The following is a 19,380-nucleotide window of genomic DNA, read 5'->3' on the forward strand; positions in this document are numbered from 1 at the left end:
TCATGTCTTAAGAGCTTAATGCTAGATGTACACATTAGTGTACACTTGATTTACACCATTAGTTATTAATTACAAAATTTTTCTTCATCAACTAGATATTTATTTTTATCATGTGTAGTTTTCCAATTAATAAGGGAAATGAGAAAATTTTTAAGCAAGTGTGTAAACCAAAGTCTACATCTAGTATTTTTCATAATCTAATCGGTCAATTGGTGATTAAATTATTTGAGAGATTCATGAACCGAGATTGGATGGTGACGTATCACGTATGCCATGAGCTCAGAGCCACGTGATATTTTTATGGCATAGGAACTCACAGCCGTTATCTTTCGATGCACATTGAATAAATCTCCAGATTAATACAATAGCATGCAAACTACGCTAGTCAAGTTTGAGAGATTCACTTGTTTGTATTTAACCTCACCATGGTTAAAATTATTTTAATTTTTTTTGACGTAAATTAGATGTATAACATGCCTATTGCCTACAACATGTGGTGAGTAGCCAGAAATTCATAATCTTTAAGTCCTTGACCAAATCATGTATTGCGCTGCGTATACTTGCTAGTACACAAAAGAGAGAAACAAACTAAGAAACAAACATACACATAACACACTAACTTATTATAAAAAACAATCTCACGTTTAAGAAACGTCTAAAGTTCATGCAAGTGGAATGAAGTCACAAAAATGCAGGTTTAGAGTAAATTAATTTGATCCAGTTTCCTAGTTCTTTCAATCGTTCGATAACAGCCATGATCGCGGCAGCAACGGCGTTGAGAGGCACAAAAAAGAAGCCGACGGGCATAAATTTGGCAGCAAAACCGACTGGCCAAGAAACCAATGCCATTGCAATGCATATTCCCCATTGTGTCACCTCCAATCTGCCAAGGTTCACGATTCTTGCGAGGATTTCAACCCACACAAAAGGCGCAAACATGAGTGCAGCTATAAGCCAAATGAACCGCGGTTGTATACCTGAAAAAATGTTCTTCTCCTCGACCTTCCTTGCGCTGATCATGTTGAGAACTTGGAGCAATATCGGTGCCACAAATGTTGCTGTTTCCGCTTCTCTATCGGTGAAGCCAAAAATGGTCCCTTTGTACTGTAACATGCTGGCGACTGTTATTTGATACGCGGATTGAGTCATAATGTTCCTCCACATGTACCCTGTTATAAACCATATCCTTTCTTCATTTGGTGGTTCTTGCAGCAGAGTAATAGAATGTTGTGGCCGCCGCCTTCCGAAAGTCACAGTACCGATTAAACCCATCACTGCATTCACCCATATCAGTTGAACCAATTCGCATGCTAGAGCCCTATTCACTCCTTGTGTTTTTAGCGGCCCCATCGAGACAACGAAAGCATTCGTTATGCTGGTGATCATTACAGTGAGCTGGAATTGAGTAAATGCTTGGGTGTTGAGTAACATACATTTAGTCCACATCAAGATCAAAGATAATGTGGTGATATTTCCATCCAAGATCACGATATCTGAAGTACTTGTTTCGTCTCCTTCGATACCCATAGAGATCGTTGATATCTTCGCTTCTGAAAGCGTTGTAACGTCTTCCTCCACCGGTACAGATTCAGTAGCATGGGGGATATGTTCTAAAGTGATGCTGCCATCTGATCCAGAAACAGAAACCACTTCTTTTGAACATTCCTTGTCTTCTTTACTCTCATTCTTTTCTTCTCCAGATTGGTTCTTCTCTTGTTCTTCAGACAGTGCTCCTTTTTCCGATATCACATCATCCGAGATTTGATTCATCTCTGTTTCCTCAAACTCGGCTCCATTGTCAAGATCCTCGTTTCGGCTGTTTTGTTCAAAACCAAGAATCCAATCCTGATTAAGCTCCATCAAAACCACAAATCCTAACAGATGGTAGCCATCCTCTTCCGCCTCCGAGTGGGAATCGTCTGTCAAGTACTCTTGGTCAGGAACAACCTGCCTATATGCAAGAGAAATGACTTGAGCCCTGCCATCAGAGTTCATGCTTTGAAGTCTCTGCTTGAGTAAACCTCTGGCGTACTCATCCAGAGAACGTAATATTCCCAGATGGTCGTAATAGCCCGAACACAGTGAGAGTGTCGTCTCAGCTGGTCCTCTTCTGTGCTCAAGAAAAGAATCACCCCTCTTCACCAAAATCACTCTACTCTCATTCTCCAAGGCCTCAACTCTAATAATCTCACATTCATTCATTAATTTCTCCCAATCCTTGCCTGATTCAAGAGCTGCTTGAGATGTAAAAGCTCTTTCTCTGGGACTCCCCGAAAACTTAAGCTTGCACCTTCTCTGTGCATGGTTAGAAACTCCTGTCATGTTTAAACCAACCCCCTGCTGAATCAATTCAAGAACGTTGGCGGCAACGCAGGCGGAGGCTTTCTTGTTTTCGGTAATCTGCGGGACAAATAGAAATGTTGAAGCTATGGACTGGTTCGAGGCATTAAATTCATCAATCACATGTACATTGGCAACACCAAGTCCAATTTCCTCCCAGGAAGAAAGGCTCCTGACTACAACATCGCAACCTGCCATCTCATTAACAGCATGAGCAAAACAAACCTTCAACGCCCAAGAGAAGTTTGAGGTATCCATGGCCAGAAAAATCACACTAGCTGTAACCATATAATACACAATCATGTACGAAACTTCCAGAGCACTCGTCGTTCCACGTTCAAAGAGCACATACCCCTCGTCATTTTTCGCAGTCCCATTGAAATACACGGAAAGTGAAATCACAAGAGAGATCATTGCAACAGCCCATTTCATTCCTTCCAATAATCTGATCAGATAATTCATTTGAGCTCCTAATTTCGTCTCCTCATATCCGCGATGAAAGTTGGTCCCTTTAGCAGCACGAATGACCATCATTTTAGCTCGCCCTTCCACCACCTCTGCTCCAGAACTCAGAAACGGCTCAGAATGACTAATTTCCACTAGTTCTCCAGAGCAGTACAATTTCAGTGACTGATCATCTCCATATGCCTCCAAGAAAAGTCCATCCGCGGGAATCTCGTCCCCTTTCTTCAGCAGAGCAATGTCTCCAACCAGAATGTTTGAGACAGGGATCAGTTGCTTCAGACCATTCCTCAAAACTATCACTAATTCGCTTCCTTTTATCGACTTGTCAGAATAATCCTCAACTCCTTGTCCGATCATAGAAGATATCACGGAGACTAGTAACACAAACGCAAGGCTATACACCCCATCTTTCCATCCATCGACAATCCCATACTTCTTGATCCCAACAATAACAAGATACTCACAGCAGATGCATAGGAAAAGAAACAACAAGTCGACGAAACGGTCCACCGCAGCCCGCAGGTACCGAAGAACAACGCCTCTATCTACGCAGTAGCTGGACTCGAAAAAGTTGATCCGTCGGGCCAGGTCGGCTGCATCTCCACGAATTCCATAGATGGCATGTGTCTTAAGGGACAAAATGATCCCATCAACACCTCCTAGCTCCAGCAAGATGTCCCGATCCTTATTCGAAGCGAGCTGTATTAGCTTTTCTTTGTCGACATTGAAGGGTGAGCTTGTGTCTGGTGGCATATCAACCACCATAAAAGATGGGAGGCGATTCATGATTCCTTGTAGCGTTTCCATAATGAAACCAACAACAAAGACATGTACAGTTGAAGTACTGGTTCAAGATTATATGTTCTTCCAAATAAATATATGTTCTCACTCCAAGTAAGATTTCTTACACGATAAGAAATATAATGGACCGGACAATTTCCTAGCAGGACACGAAACCTGTAGAGTCTTAAATGAAAACCTTGCCAAATTTCAAGAAGCTTCACGATATGATTGATATGTATTAGTCTCATCTTATAGGATGTTGAATAATGATGCATAAACAGTCACATGTTTACTTTGATGGATCAATTTTGTGATTGATATTATGATTAAGTGACGAGTTACAATTTTGTCCTTTTTGTATAATATATAATCTTATTTTTAGTTTTTATTTGTAAAATTGAGATTGTGATTTTTATTGAATAATGTAAATTATTCAATAATCCACATGTAAATTATTTTTATTGACCAAAATTATTCAGCATAAATATTATTTATTTTTTAAAACAAAAATGAATAAATTGAGTTAAATTTTTTTCCCCATGAATAAGGATAAAATCTAATTAAATATATTAATCATATATTAAATTATTAGAATTTTTATTCATGTTTTATAATTTTTAAATGGATCGATATTTCATATATTAAAATCAAATGAAGTGTATTAATATATCTTAAAATATTTGAAATTTATATTCATGTTATATAATTTTTTTAAATGAGTTTTTCGTATATTATTTTTTGGAAAGTAAATTAAGGATATTAGTGTAATTTTTTTTCAATTGGAAACATAATTACTTAAAAATGATTATTTATCACATCATTTATTTGTGATAAATCATCAAGGTTTAAAGTTTAAATTAAGTAAATATGGATGGGCTTTATGAGTTAATACGGGCTCTCAAAAAGTAAGTATACATGTGATTGCATAAGATTATTAATATAATTCTATACTTATTATAGCAAGTAATTAAACGCAGCCATATAATATTATTAATTTAGGAAAATATATCATAACTCTTTTAAAAATTATTTCTTCTCAACCTATAGTAATTGTTTGTCTTGCTTAAAAAAATACTTCAAATGCAAATATTATTATTTTTTTATTTATGTCAAATTTAAGGGTGTCTAAATTAAATTGAACCCGACTCGAGTCAATCCGGATCGGATTAGGGTTTGGGGTTGTTTAGGTTTAGGTTAGATCAGGCTGAACTCTTGAACCCGAAATCTGACCCAAAAGAAATTAACATATTTAGGTCGGGTTGACCCGAATTTTCTTTACTTGTTTTTATTATATAGAATTAAGAAACATCGACTACATTTTTATATATTATATGCTTGAAAAAAGTAGTGTATATCGTAATATCTAATAATTATTTTGTAAAATTATAATTTTTAAAAATATTTTTTTATGCTGTGTATTGAGAATATTTAAAAAATTTACAATTAAACTTTTAAATTTAAATTTAAATAATATATATAAACGAGATTTTGTTATTATATTTTTATATTTAAATATATTGATTATTATCATTGGTATAATTATTTTGTTAAAAAAAATCAAATTGGGTTGGTTTGGTTTGGTTTGGTTTGGGTTGGTTTGGTTAGTCGAGTTCAGATTGATCGTTTTGGGTTTACGTTGAGTCTTAATTATACCAGAGAATTTTTTACTTTTTGAATAATATTTATGATTTAATTTAAAATTTTTTCTCTCGATCTTGTTTTTACTTGACCAATCAAGTTGAGTTATTTGAAAACATTATAATTTAATTTTTTTTTGTTTAAAGGATATATACGGTTGTATGCAGTCACTAAAAGATCATAATATTTCTCATCAAATTTTGAAAAATTAAAATTTACTTTTTTCAAATAACTCAACTTGATTGGTCACGTACGAAAAAAAAAGTTTGAGGAAAAAATATTAAACTAAAATTATAAATATTTTTCCGAAAAGTGAAAGTTTCTCTCGTATAATTAAGACTCTCAACTTGAATCTTATAAAACTAAACAATAAATAATTAAAAAATATTTTTTAATTAAAATATTTTTAGCAAGACGAACAATCATAATTGAAAAGAAACCATTTTTAAATGAGTTTTTGAATAATTTTTTAATTTAATAATAGCGTGTAATATTTTATGTAACAATAGATATACACATAGCATTATCTTTTTATAAATATATCTATTTATTAGTTCTTGTTAGTTGTTAGTTGTTACTCAATTATTCTTAAATAATACATTTCTTCTTTGAAAGGTCCTCGCTATGACTTTTCTCATTTGGCCGGTGGTTCTAACATTCTTGGTGTATTTCATTTAATTAAATTGAATTCAAAAATCATCCAAAATTTGTTACGATCTTATAATAACGCCCCATTCATGTACCAGGGACAAAAATTATTTTTAAGTTTCTTTAATTTTGTAGGTTTCAAAACAAAAAAAGTTTCTTTAATTTTGTTATCTTTCCTAAACCCAAATTATAAATTAAAGTTAAGTTTGAGAGGTTTGTTATCCTATGACAATTTGAATTTTCTATTTTCGTAAATATGAATACTGCAGAGTGCAGACGCAGGTCTCGCCCAGGGCTTAACATAATTTTTTTAACAAATCGTAAAATTAAAGGTAGTGATTATGAAGATTTTCTTAACGAGGATATAAGCACTGCTTAAAAGTAGCTAGTGATGGTGCGGAGATTTTCATATCAGGGACAAATTATATATTACCTTTCAGGTTTTTAAGTTTTTTTGCTCGGTATAAAATGAGTCTTTATATATACTAGTAAATTTATGGACACGATGCGTGCATATAATTAAATTTTTTTCGTGTATAAAAAACTTTTATATGAAATATAATAAAAATCGAGTAATTTTATGTTTAATATTATACCGTAAAAAAATGTTTAATGTTATGTTCTTTTGTTATTAATTTTTGATTATTTATTTTATTTAAAAAGAATTGTGGTAGTTATTTAAAAAGAATTATGATAGTTATGGGTAAAGGTATTCTAGAGACAAAAAATAGTATGACATAATCTATCAAAAGTAGTTATTATATAGGCCTTAAATTTAATAAGATAGAAGAAATTAGCCCGTACACGTGCTACGTGTATCTCAAGTTGATTTTTTTATATATATCTTTTGTTGGAGAAAATCTCGGTTCAGTTCTAAATGTTTGGATATATTTTCGGTTCAGTCCTAAATGTTTGAATGTTCCCGGTTTAGTCCAAAATGTTTTTCAAAAATTCCCGGTTCAGTCCTAAATGTTTTTATGTTCTCGGTTTGGTCCCAAATATTTTAAAAAGTTGGCGGTTCAGTCCTAAAAATTTTACGTTCCAGATTTCGTCCTAAATATTTTCCAAAATTTCTCGGTTTAGTACTTCCATCTACAAACAAAGCGTGATAAAAAAAACTTACAAACAAAAAACAAAGTTATATAAAATAGAAGCTAATAATAATAATAATAATAATAATAATAATAATAATAATAATAATAATAATAATAATAATAATAAATGAACAAGAATTTCTTTCAAATGAAAATATAATATAAATTATGCAAAATAAAATTATAGAATAAAAAATAATTGAACCGTGCAATCTTATAGTTAAAAACATTATCAATCACAAAAAAATAAACAAATGTTTTAGCAAATAACTAGTATTACTTATTTCACAAAATATTTGAAATTTTCATCAAATTTTTCAAGAGAAGAATACATATGGTTAACAATTGAGGAAATATAATGAAGTATTTGACCACCGTTGAAGTAGTGATATGAAATTAAGTTTTATTTAATAGTAAATTTTTTTCAAATAATATTTTTTAAATTATAAAAAGAGTTTTAAAAAGATATATATATTTTTCCAACCTTCAAATTTTTTCTTAAATGTGCAAGTATCATGAATGAGAATATAACAAAATTAATAGAAATGTGAAATAACATCATTAAATTTTAATTCCTCAAGTTTCGTTTATTTTATTTAAGTTTTTATTTTGTAGCATCATGAATTTAATATTTTTATTTTGAAAATTGTGTAAAATTGATTTAAATTTGGATAAAAACTCTAATAAATTTGTGTTTTATTTACAACTTGTTTAATGTTAAATATATAATAAATAATATAAAACTCAATTATAAATGATATAACACTACGCGATGTTAGTTTTAACACACGAGTAGATGGAAGGATCAAACCGAAAATTTTTGAGAAATATTTGGCACGAAATCGGCAATGTAAAAATATTTAGGACTGAACCGGAAACTTTTAGGAAACATTTAGGACCAAACCAGAAACGTATAAACATTTAGAACTGAACCGAAAACTTTTGGGAAAAATTTAGGACCAAACCGGTAACATCCAAACATTTAGGACTGAACCGAAAATGTGTCCAAACATTTAGGACTGAACCGAGATTTCGCCCATCTTTTGTTTATCCTTCATTCAAACGCATTAAATTTTTTTTTTGTTTAATGTCAAAAGAACGTCTATGTTGGGATCGGTTCAGAGGGTAGAGGGGGGGTGAATACACTCTGAAACTTATTTTCTTTCTTTTCAAAATGATCAAGTGAAGTTTAGTTCACTTAATCTGTTTTCTCAACTTCTAAAATGGTTTGAACAACTTAAATAGTGCGAAAATAGTTCAGAGGTTTTAGTGATGCAAAAGCAAGTTATAATACGATGTATGAGCAATATATATAAGATAAATATGCAGTAAAGACTAAGGCACGATTTATGGAAGTTCGAAGGCTTAATCCTTCTACGTCTCCCCTTCTTCCACTTAGGAAAGAATTCACTAGAAGACTTTGGTTATTACAACGTCTTGCAATACACCCACTTCAGACTTAGGACTTATCCAATGCCTAATCCGAAACTCCTAGATTTACACAGATAAGATTCTCAGTTCTTATCAGACTGGTGGAAGCTTTCAGAGTAGCTTCAAGTCTCTTCAATAATGAATACAGTCCGGTTGAGCTTCTCAAACTGCAGAGCGGTCGAGAGGCTTGGAAACCCTAGGATGATCCTTGAAGATCAGATATGTAAACTGTAGGCGAGGGTTTATTTGAGCAGCAAGTGAATGATCTTGTAAGTGTGCTCAAGTATTGTTTCAGTATATCAGATGAGGACTTCTGATAGTATTCAAGTGATTGAGTTGATTGAGATTTTTCGAGTTGCTTCTTCTTGTCACTTCTTGAGCAATCTTCCCTTTATATAGGTCAATCATCAACGTCTTTATTTTGAACGTTCTGATGCTGCATTGAATGCACATTTAATGCTTCATAAATGCATTGATGATTCTGCATGAAGATCGTACACTTCTTTAAATGCAGACAACTTCCAGGGTCCAAAACTGGTATAAACGGTCGAATGCTTTATCTGTAGCCATTCTGCGTTTTTGCCATTTTAGTGCAACCTGTTGTCTCGATGCAAGAGTCAACAGATCTTCTGATACGCCGGTTCTTCTTTTGATAAAAGATCTTGCAATGAACGTCTTGTCTCAAGTATTTGTCATGAGATATCTTGATAAGCAGTTGGCATTCTACCGGTAGAGAGATTTATCCTCTGCTGGTTTGAATAACCAGTCGATAGGCTTGTGACTGCAACCGGTCGAGAGACAAAGGCGGTTGACAAGCTTCCGGTAGATAACTTGAAGGGTTTAGACGGTTGCGGTAGGAGTTGTAGTAGATTCTTGAAATACAAAAGATTGGCAGCACATTCATATACAATGAGTTGTTGTTTGTTATCACCAAAATGTCGGATTCAACAATTTCCCCCTTTTTGGTGATGACAAAACTTAAGTGCTCCGAAAACAATATGAAAGCATTAAAATGAACTTCATTGAGAGAATGAATTTCATTAATTACAATAAGCATTCTTATTACACCTACTGAAGAAAAAAAAAATGAGATACAGCTGCGATAAGTAAAGAAGAGACAAGTTGTTCATCTTTTGAACCAACTGGCTCATCCTGACCTATCGCCTTCTTTTCTTCTTCTGTCGGCTTCTTCCTTTCTTCTGGATTCTTCTTCACGTCTTCTTGCCTCTGCTGCTCTTCGTTGCTCTTCTTCCCCCTTTTTGGCATCACCTTGGTTGAGTCGAAGGATGATCTCAGTGAGTTGAGTGCCAAGGCAGGCTTGCATAGTATCAATTTTTGCATCTAGTTGAGCAATTAGAGTAGCTTGCATAGTGTCCATCCGATCATTCAACTGCCTATGAAGGCGGTTTTCGGATCTGACAACTTGTTCGGAGACGGTAGAGAGCGTTTGGATTTGAGTGCGATGATGGGCAGTGATCTCTTTGGACAGATGAGCAAGGTCTCTAGACACGGTCTCAAAATGCCGAATCATCGTCGTGCGTGAATTGTCAACCCATGAGGATGTGTTTGTGATGGCTTGTGAAACGGATCGAACTGTTTGCATGAGCTCATGAAGCCGATTTATCAATGTGTGATCCAGAGCTGCTGCCATGGCTTCAATATATGAGTCATCAGTCTGAAGCATTTGACTCTGTGTGTCGTTCCTTGGTGAAGCTGGGCCAGACTCAAGATGATGTGATGCTGGTGATCTGGCTGGTGAGCTAGCTGATGGACCTTCCAATAGTGGTACAGTTGGAGATGTAGGGGTCTCGACTGCAGCCAAGATGGTTGGTGGAGTAGCAGGATCAGCACTCGGTTCATCCATTAGGAGATCTTCCACAAACTTTTCAGTAGATGGAGACGGTTGAAGTGCTGGGTCAGCATCAGTCACTGGCTGTTCTGGAGGTGCAAGTGATACAATAGTGCTTGGTATCTCTGTTGGGGGCACTACTGCTTCACTGCTGCAAGGAGCCTCTGTCACAGAGGTGACAGGAATTTCTTGTTCAATCACTTCTAAAAAATCTTGTGGACGACTGGGAGAGGTGTGAGCGGTCGCCGCTGGAGATGAGTGAGCAGTCACAGCTGCTTCCGGTTGAATTACTGCTTGGACTGCGGTTGAGGCGGGGTCGACCGATGAAGATGCTGCCACACTCGATCTTAAAGCGGATGACTGAAACAGGTCAGCAGTGATGAGACCGGTCAAAATCCCATCTGAAAGAGTAATAGCAGAGACGTCTTCTTCACCCTGATCTTGGGTAAGAAAAGTCTTCATCATCACCTGTGCTTCCAGTCCATAAGCCTGTACACAAGCTGCTGAAGCTGTCGTCTTTACGTTGTTAAGAGCTTGGAAGTGCTGAAGTAGTTGAGTGATTTGACGTAGACTATTCTGTAGTCCAGTCAAAATCACAAAGTCATCGACGGCGGTAGGACTCTTGGATTTGAAGTTCTTGACACACTCATTAATCAACAGAGATAGCAGGCTTCCTCGAAGCTTCAAGTCGATGAGCTGTCTTCTTCCCAGAGCCTCCACGATGTCTTCAGTGTCAGCAAAAAGAAGCATCTTCTGCTCAATAACGTTCAGAGCTTTCCACTTAGGAAATATTTGAGAAAGCGTCAGGTGAGTACGGGAATGATGCCATCTGTCAAAGCGCTGTAGGTGACGCTTGACAGTGCGGAGAACGTGAGAGATGATCAAGTTGAGCTCTACAGTAGCTGCTGGTTGAGCCTTAGGTGAGTAGATCATCACACCTTTCCCTTTGTCCTTGGGATCAGCGAGAGTGACCTTTGGAGTTGATGAGACACCTTCCCTGATTATCACACCCTTGGTAGGACGTGGAGCAGTAGTAGTAGTAGTAGTAGTAGTCTCGACCGTTGGCAGAATTGGTGTTGGAACGGTAGAAGCCAGTCCAGAAAGGGACTTTAACTTCTTGTGCTGCCTCTTCTTCTCGCCTGCAGGCGTGGATGGCACAGCTGCTTTGGAGACAGAAGGAGATGACTTGCTGAAGGTTTTAATCAGTGGAATGTTCTCACATGATTCTTCTTCAGAGTCAGACTCTATGATAAGTTGACGCTTGGCAGATTTCTTGGTATGGGCTGATTTGGCCGCTACCGGGACTGTTGAAAGCGGTTGAGTGACAGCAACAACACTTGCGGTTGAAGGCAGAGTGTCGACCGCAACCTCTTTCTTGTTCAGAAACTTGAAGATTGTAGACTTTTTGAGCCATTTGGTGGGATGCAGAGGCTCAGTCTTGGAGAAGTCTACTCCAAGGACGCTCAAGATGTGGCAAATTTGCAGAGCAAATCCCTCGGATTGCCCTTTCCCCCTGATCATTTCACATAAAGTAGTGAACAATATGTCTGACCAGTTGATGTTGATTTTGGAGGCAATACAAGCCATGTATTGGAATTTCTCCATCGTCACTTTGTCGTACGATCCAGCCTTGGCAAAAAGATTCTTGACCACGATGTTGGTCAATAGCTTGAATGGAGCTTTAAGAGATGTCTTTTGAGCCGGAAGTTTGATCGGAGCATCAGTGGTTGAGAATTCCTTCAACCAGTATGAGCAGTTACCATCGGGAAGATCTGCGCATTTTGTCAAACCCCTGGAGGGCAGATCAAATGTGCTGGCGAAGAACTTTTGATTGAAGGAGTAGGACTCTGTCCGGATCAAGCATTTGACAGTCCCATGCTCGATTTGAGCGGTTGCAAAGAACTCCTTCAAGACAGGCAGATCGCAGATGGCGCTGCTTCCCAAAAACTTCTTCAATCCAGAGGCTTCAAGCATGGTGAAGACCTCAGTGATTCCTGCATTGTTTGCCTCAATAACGGAATCAAAGTTGATTGCAAGGCAAGTCTTCTGGATCGACATGATAGCTGTAGATAAGAACTCGAGCAGAGAGTAAGCAAAAGCTTGATAGTAATGCGATAGAACTTTTAATGCAATATGAAAGCTTTAGCAACGGTGAAAGGTTGATATACGAGTGTAAAGAAGTATATATAGGAACCTATGGGCCATAGGGTGACGTCATGAAAAGTATTTTTGAAATTCAAAAAGTTTTGAAGAGTATAATCACCGCGCCCAATTAATGTCATTTGGTTCAAAGCACAAAGCTGTTAGTACGGAGCCTGTCAGAGACTAGCTAAAGGCGGATGATATGCCAACATTTATGGCAATGTAACAGCTAAGCTATTAAAGTCATACTAGCAATCATTCCCCCTAAAAGCATGCATACTAACTTAGATCTACTAAGCCAAGAATATTTCGAAAATATGAAAACTTAGCGTCCGGTAGAGGCATGGTGAATATGTCTGCTGCTTGCTGATCGGTAGAGATGTATTCCAGCCTGATTTCCTTCTTTAAGACATGATCTCGGATAAAGTGATGCCTGACATCAATGTGCTTTGTCCTAGAGTGCATCACTGGATTGTGAGTGATGGCTATGACACTTGTATTGTCACAGTAGATTGGAGCTGCACTCGACCGGATTCCATAATCATTAACCTGCTGTTGAATCTAGAGTATTTGAGCACAACAGCTGCCAGCAGCAAGGTATTCTGCTTCGGCGGTCGAGGTAGCAATTGATGTCTGCTTCTTACTTGACCACGAAATTAGTCTATCTCCAAGGAATTGACATGTGCCACTTGTACTTTTGCGATCAATTCTACAACCTGCATAATCTGCATCTGAATAGCCAATAAGATTAAGATTTGAATCTTTGGGATACCAAAGACCCACATTAGTAGTTCCTTTAATATATTTAATTATTCGTTTGGCGGCAATGAAATGAGATTTCTTAGGTGCTGCTTGAAATCTAGCACATAAACAAACTGAATACATGATATCCGGTCGAATGGCAGTCAAATAAAGCAATGAGCCAATAAGGCCTCGATACATTGTTACCTCGACCGGGATTCCCCCTTCATCTTTATCAAGCTTGATTGATGTACTCATGGGGGTAGATACAGTTGAGCACTGTTCCATTCCAAACTCATGGGGGATTCCCCCTTCATCTTTTAAAACTTTAGATTAGCAGTTGAGAAAGGAACCCGCTCTGATACCACTTGTTGGGATCGGTTCAGAGGGTAGAGGGGGGGGGGGTGAATACACTCTAAAACTTATTTTCTTTCTTTTCAAGATGATCAAGTGAAGTTTAGTTCACTTAATCTGTTTTCTCAACTTCTAAAACGGTTTGAACAACTTAAATAGTGCGGAAATAGTTCAGAGGTTTTAGTGATGCAAAAGCAAGTTATAACACGATGTATGAGCAATATATATAAGATAAATATGCAGTAAAGACTAAGGCACGATTTATGGAAGTTCGAAGGCTTAATCCTTCTACGTCTCCCCTTCTTCCACTTAGGAAGGAATTCACTAGAAGACTTTGGTTATTACAACGTCTTGCAATACACCCACTTCAGACTTAGGACTTATCCAATGCCTAATCCGAAACTCCTAGATTTACACAGATAAGATTCTCAGTTCTTATCAGACTGGTGGAAGCTTTCAGAGTAGCTTCAAGTCTCTTCAATAATGAATACAGTCCGGTTGAGCTTCTCAAACTGCAGAGCGGTCGAGAGGCTTGGAAACCCTAGGATGATCCTTGAAGATCAGATATGTAAACTGTAGGCGAGGGTTTATTTGAGCAGCAAGTGAATGATCTTGTAAGTGTGCTCAAGTATTGCTTCAGTATATCAGATGAGGACTTCTGATAGTATTCAAGTGATTGAGTTGATTGAGATTTTTCGAGTTGCTTCTTCTTGTCACTTCTTGAGCAATATTCCCTTTATATAGGTCAATCATCAACGTCTTTATTTTGAACGTTCTGATGCTGCATTGAATGCACATTTAATGCTTCATAAATGCATTGATGATTCTGCATGAAGATCGTACACTTCTTTAAATGCAGACAACTTCCAGGGTCCAAAACTGGTATAAACGGTCGAATGCTTTATCTGTAGCCATTCTGCGTTTTTGCCATTTTAGTGCAACCTGTTGTCTCGATGCAAGAGTCAACAGATCTTCTGATACGCCGGTTCTTCTTTTGATAAAAGATCTTGCAATGAACGTCTTGTCTCAAGTATTTGTCTTGAGATATCTTGATAAGCAGTTGGCATTCTACCGGTAGAGAGATTTATCCTCTGCTGGTTTGAATAACCAGTCGATAGGCTTGTGACTGCAACCGGTCGAGAGACAAAGGCGGTTGACAAGCTTCCGGTAGATAACTTGAAGGGTTTAGACGGTTGCGGTAGGAGTTATAGTAGATTCCTGAAATACAAAAGATTGGCAGCACATTCCTATACAATGAGTTATTGTTTGTTATCACCAAAATGTCGGATTCAACAGTCTATTATTCAAACTCAGAACAAAAGTACCGAGTAAAAACGCGCCACAACACATTGTATCTTTTTTCCTTCCCTCGAAACACATTCACACAACGGAATATAATATAATAAAACAAAATTGACGAACTTTTTCAATGAACCCCCCCACGTTCATGATTAAATATCAGTCTTATTGGCTATTGCCCGACTTATATTTATTGCAATAAATACGGCAAACATATCTACACTTGGTGCTACAAACCGTGCTACACTTTGCTAAAAACAACCACGTTTTATTTGATTTTAGGACATGCTTCCTGTAGCAGATCAAATTATGTTTCCAGTAAAGCTAATGAAAAATGTAACTGTTTAAACTAAAACATCATGAATTCTACCATTGGAAATCTCCCTTATTAGAATGCTTGGATGTAAAATCTGGGAATAATCAAATTCATGCACAATTCGAACTTGAAGGCTTTCCACTTCAACTGGGGAAGGATATAAATAAGCATCCTTCAAGAAAAAGAGAAATTTGCTGTATCACCAGCAACAGAATCATTTAAACCTGATCCATTGACAATGCTGTTCATCCCATCACAATAGCCTGCCGCAGTCGAGCATTAGGATAAACAAGAAAATGAAAACTAGAATAAAAAATAATTGAACAGTGAAATCTTATAGTTAAAAACATTATCAATCACAAACAAATAAACAAATGTTTTAGCAAATAACTAGTATTACTTATTTCACAAAATATTTGAAATTTTCATCAAATTTTTCAAGAGAAGAATACATATGGTTAACAATTGAGGAAATATAATGAAGTATTTGACCACCGTTGAAGTAGTGATATGAAATTAATTTTTATTTAATTGTAAATTTTTTTCAAATAATATTTTTTAAATTATAAAAAGAGTTTTAAAAAGATATATATATTTTTCCAACCTTCAAATTTTTTCTTAAATGTGCAAGTATCATGAATGAGAATATAACAAAATTAATAGAAATGTGAAATAACATCATTAAATTTTAATTCCTCAAGTTTCGTTTATTTTATTTAAGTTTTTATTTTGTAGCATCATGAATTTAATATTTTTATTTTGAAAATTGTGTAAAATTGATTTAAATTTGGATAAAAACTCTAATAAATTTGTGTTTTATTTACAACTTGTTTAATGTTAAATATATAATAAATAACATAAAACTCAATTATAAATGATATAACACTACGCGATGTTAGTTTTAACACACGAGTAGATGGAAGGATCAAACCGGAAACTTTTGAGAAATATTTTGCACGAAATCGGCAATGTAAAAATATTTAGGACTGAACCGGAAACTTTTGGGAAACATTTAGGACCAAACCGGAAACGTATAAACATTTAGGACTGAACCGGGAACTTTTGGAAAAGATTTAGGACCAAACCGGTAACATAAACATTTAGGACTGAACCGAAAATGTGTCCAAACATTTAGGACTGAACCGGAAATTCGCCCATCTTTTGTTTATCCTTCATTCAAACGCATTAAATTTTTTTTTAGTTTAATGTCAAAAGAACGTCTATTATTCAAACTCAGAACAAAAGTACCGAGTAAAAACGCGCCACAACACATTGTATCTTTTTTCCTTCCCTCGAAACACATTCACACAACGGAATATAATATAATAAAACAAAATTGACGAACTTTTTCAATGAACCCCCCCACGTTCATGATTAAATATCAGTCTTATTGGCTATTTCCCGACTTATATTTATTGCAATAAATACGGCAAACATATCTACACTTGGTGCTACAAACCGTGCTACACTTTGCTAAAAAACAACCACGTTTTATTTGATTTTAGGACATGCTTCCTGTAGCAGATCAAATTATGTTTCCAGTAAAGCTAATGAAAAATGTAACCGTATAAACTAAATCATCATGAATTCTACCATTAGAAATCTCCCTTATTAGAATGCTTGGATGTAAAATCTGGGAATAATCAAATTCATGCACAATTCGAACTTGAAAGCTTTCCACTTCAACTGGAGAAGGATATAAATAAGCATCCTTCAAGAAAACAAAGAACTTTGCTGTATTACCAGCAACAGAATCATTTAAACCTGATCCATTGACAATGCTGTTCATCCCAACACAATAGCCTGCCGCGGTCGAGCATTAGTATAAACAAGAAAATGAAAACTAGAATAAAAAATAATTGAACCGTGCAATCTTATAGTTAAAAACATTATAAATCACAAACAAATAAACAAATGTTTTAGCAAATAACTAGTATTACTTATTTCACAAAATATTTGAAATTTTCATCAAATTTTTCAAGAGAAGAATACATACGGTTAACAATTGAGGAAATATAATGAAGTATTTGACCACCGTTGGAGTAGTGATATGAAATTAAGTTTTATTTAATAGTAAATTTTTTTCAAATAATATTTTTTAAATTATAAAAAGAGTTTTAAAAAGATATATATATTTTTCCAACCTTCAAATTTTTTTTTAAATGTGCAAGTATCATGATTGAGAATATAACAAAATTAATAGAAATGTGAAATAACATCATTAAATTTTAATTCCTCAAGTTTCGTTTATTTTATTTAAGTTTTTATTTTGTAGCATCATGAATTTAATATTTTTATTTTGAAAATTGTGTAAAATTGATTTAAATTTGGATAAAAACTCTAATAAATTTGTGTTTTATTTACAACTTGTTTAATGTTAAATATATAATAAATAATATAAAACTCAATTATAAATGATATAACACTACGCGATGTTAGTTTAAACACACGAGTAGATGGAAGGATCAAACCGGAAACTTTTGAGAAATATTTGGCACGAAATCGGCAATGTAAAAATATTTATAACTGAACCGAAAACTTTTGGGAAACATTTAGGACCAAACCGGAAACGTATAAACATTTAGGACTGAACTGAGAACTTTTGGGAAAGATTTAGGACCAACCCGGTAACATCCAAACATTTAGGACTGAACCGGAAATGTGTCCAAACATTTAGGACTGAACCGGGATATCGCCCATCTTTTGTTTATCCTTCATTCAAACGCATTAAATTTTTTTTTTGTTTAATGTCAAAAGAACGTCTATTATTCAAACTCAGAACAAAAGTACCGAGTAAAAACGCGCCACAACACATTGTATCTTTTTTCCTTCCCTCGAAACACATTCACACAACGGAATATAATATAATAAAACAAAATTGACGAACTTTTTCAATGAACCCCCCCACCCCCCCCCCCCCCCACGTTCTGATTAAATATCAGTCTTATTGTCTATTGCCCGACTTATATTTATTGAAATAAATACGGCAAACATATCTACACTTGGTGCTACAAACCGTGCTACACTTTGCTAAAAACAACCACGTTTTATTTGATTTTAGGGCATGCTTCCTGTAGCAGATCAAATTGTGTTTCCAGTAAAGCTAATGAAAAATGTAACCGTTTAAACTAAATCATCATGAATTCTACCAATGGAAATCTCCCTTATTAGAATGCTTGGATGTAAAATCTGGGAATAATCAAATTCATGCACAATTCGAACGTGAAGGCTTTCCACTTCAACTGGGGAAGGATATAAATAAGCATCCTTCAAGAAAACAGAGAACTTTGCTGTATCACCAGCAACAGAATCATTTAAACCTGATCCATTGACAATGCTGTTCATCCCATCACAATAGCCTGTCGCGGTCGAGCATTAGGATAAACAAGAAAATGAAAACTAGAATAAAAAATAATTGAACCGTGAAATCTTATAGTTAAAAATATTATCAATCACAAACAAATAAACAAATGTTTTAGCAAATAACTAGTATTACTTATTTCACAAAATATTTGAAATTTTCATCAAATTTTTCAAGAGAAGAATACATATGGTTAACAATTGAGGAAATATAATGAAGTATTTGACCACCGTTGAAGTAGTGATATGAAATTATATTTTATTTAATAGTAAATTTTTTTCAAATAATATTTTTTAAATTATAAAAAGAGTTTTAAAAAGATATATATATTTTTCCAACCTTCAAATTTTTTCTTAAATGTGCAAGTATCATGATTGAGAATATAACAAAATTAATAGAAATGTGAAATAACATCATTAAATTTTAATTCCTCAAGTTTCGTTTATTTTATTTAAGTGTTTATTTTGTAGCATCATGAATTTAATATTTTTATTTTGAAAATTGTGTAAAATTGATTTAAATTTGGATAAAAACTCTAATAAATTTGTGTTTTATTTACAACTTGTTTAATGTTAAATATATAATAAATAATATAAAACTCAATTATAAATGATATAACACTACGCGATGTTAGTTTTAACACACGAGTAGATGGAATGATCAAACCGGAAACTTTTGAGAAATATTTGGCACGAAATCAACAATGTAAAAATATTTAGGACTGAACCGGAAACTTTTGGGAAACATTTAGGACCAAACCGGAAACGTATAAACATTTAGGACTGAACCGGGAACTTTTGAAAAAGATTTAGGACCAAACTGGTAACATCCAAACATTTAGGACTGAACCGGAAATGTGTCCAAACATTTAGGACTGAACCGAGATTTCGCCCATCTTTTGTTTATCCTTCATTCAAAC

The 19,380-nt window shown here is 35.0% G+C and overlaps 1 protein-coding gene across 1 annotated transcript; it reads right to left on the reverse strand.

Moving 5' to 3' along the window:
• Nucleotides 1-511: 511 nt before the first annotated feature.
• Nucleotides 512-3,745, reverse strand: LOC140875458 (calcium-transporting ATPase 12, plasma membrane-type-like). Its single transcript, XM_073279146.1, has one exon. It carries the CDS (start codon nucleotides 3,610-3,612, stop codon nucleotides 682-684), a length of 2,931 nt encoding a protein of 976 aa, XP_073135247.1. The 5' UTR covers nucleotides 3,613-3,745; the 3' UTR covers nucleotides 512-681.
• Between the last annotated feature and the right edge of the window lie 15,635 nt (nucleotides 3,746-19,380).

Source organism: Henckelia pumila, chromosome 1 (genome assembly GCF_033568475.1).
Source record: "Henckelia pumila isolate YLH828 chromosome 1, ASM3356847v2, whole genome shotgun sequence".
Lineage (NCBI taxonomy): Eukaryota > Viridiplantae > Streptophyta > Magnoliopsida > Lamiales > Gesneriaceae > Henckelia > Henckelia pumila.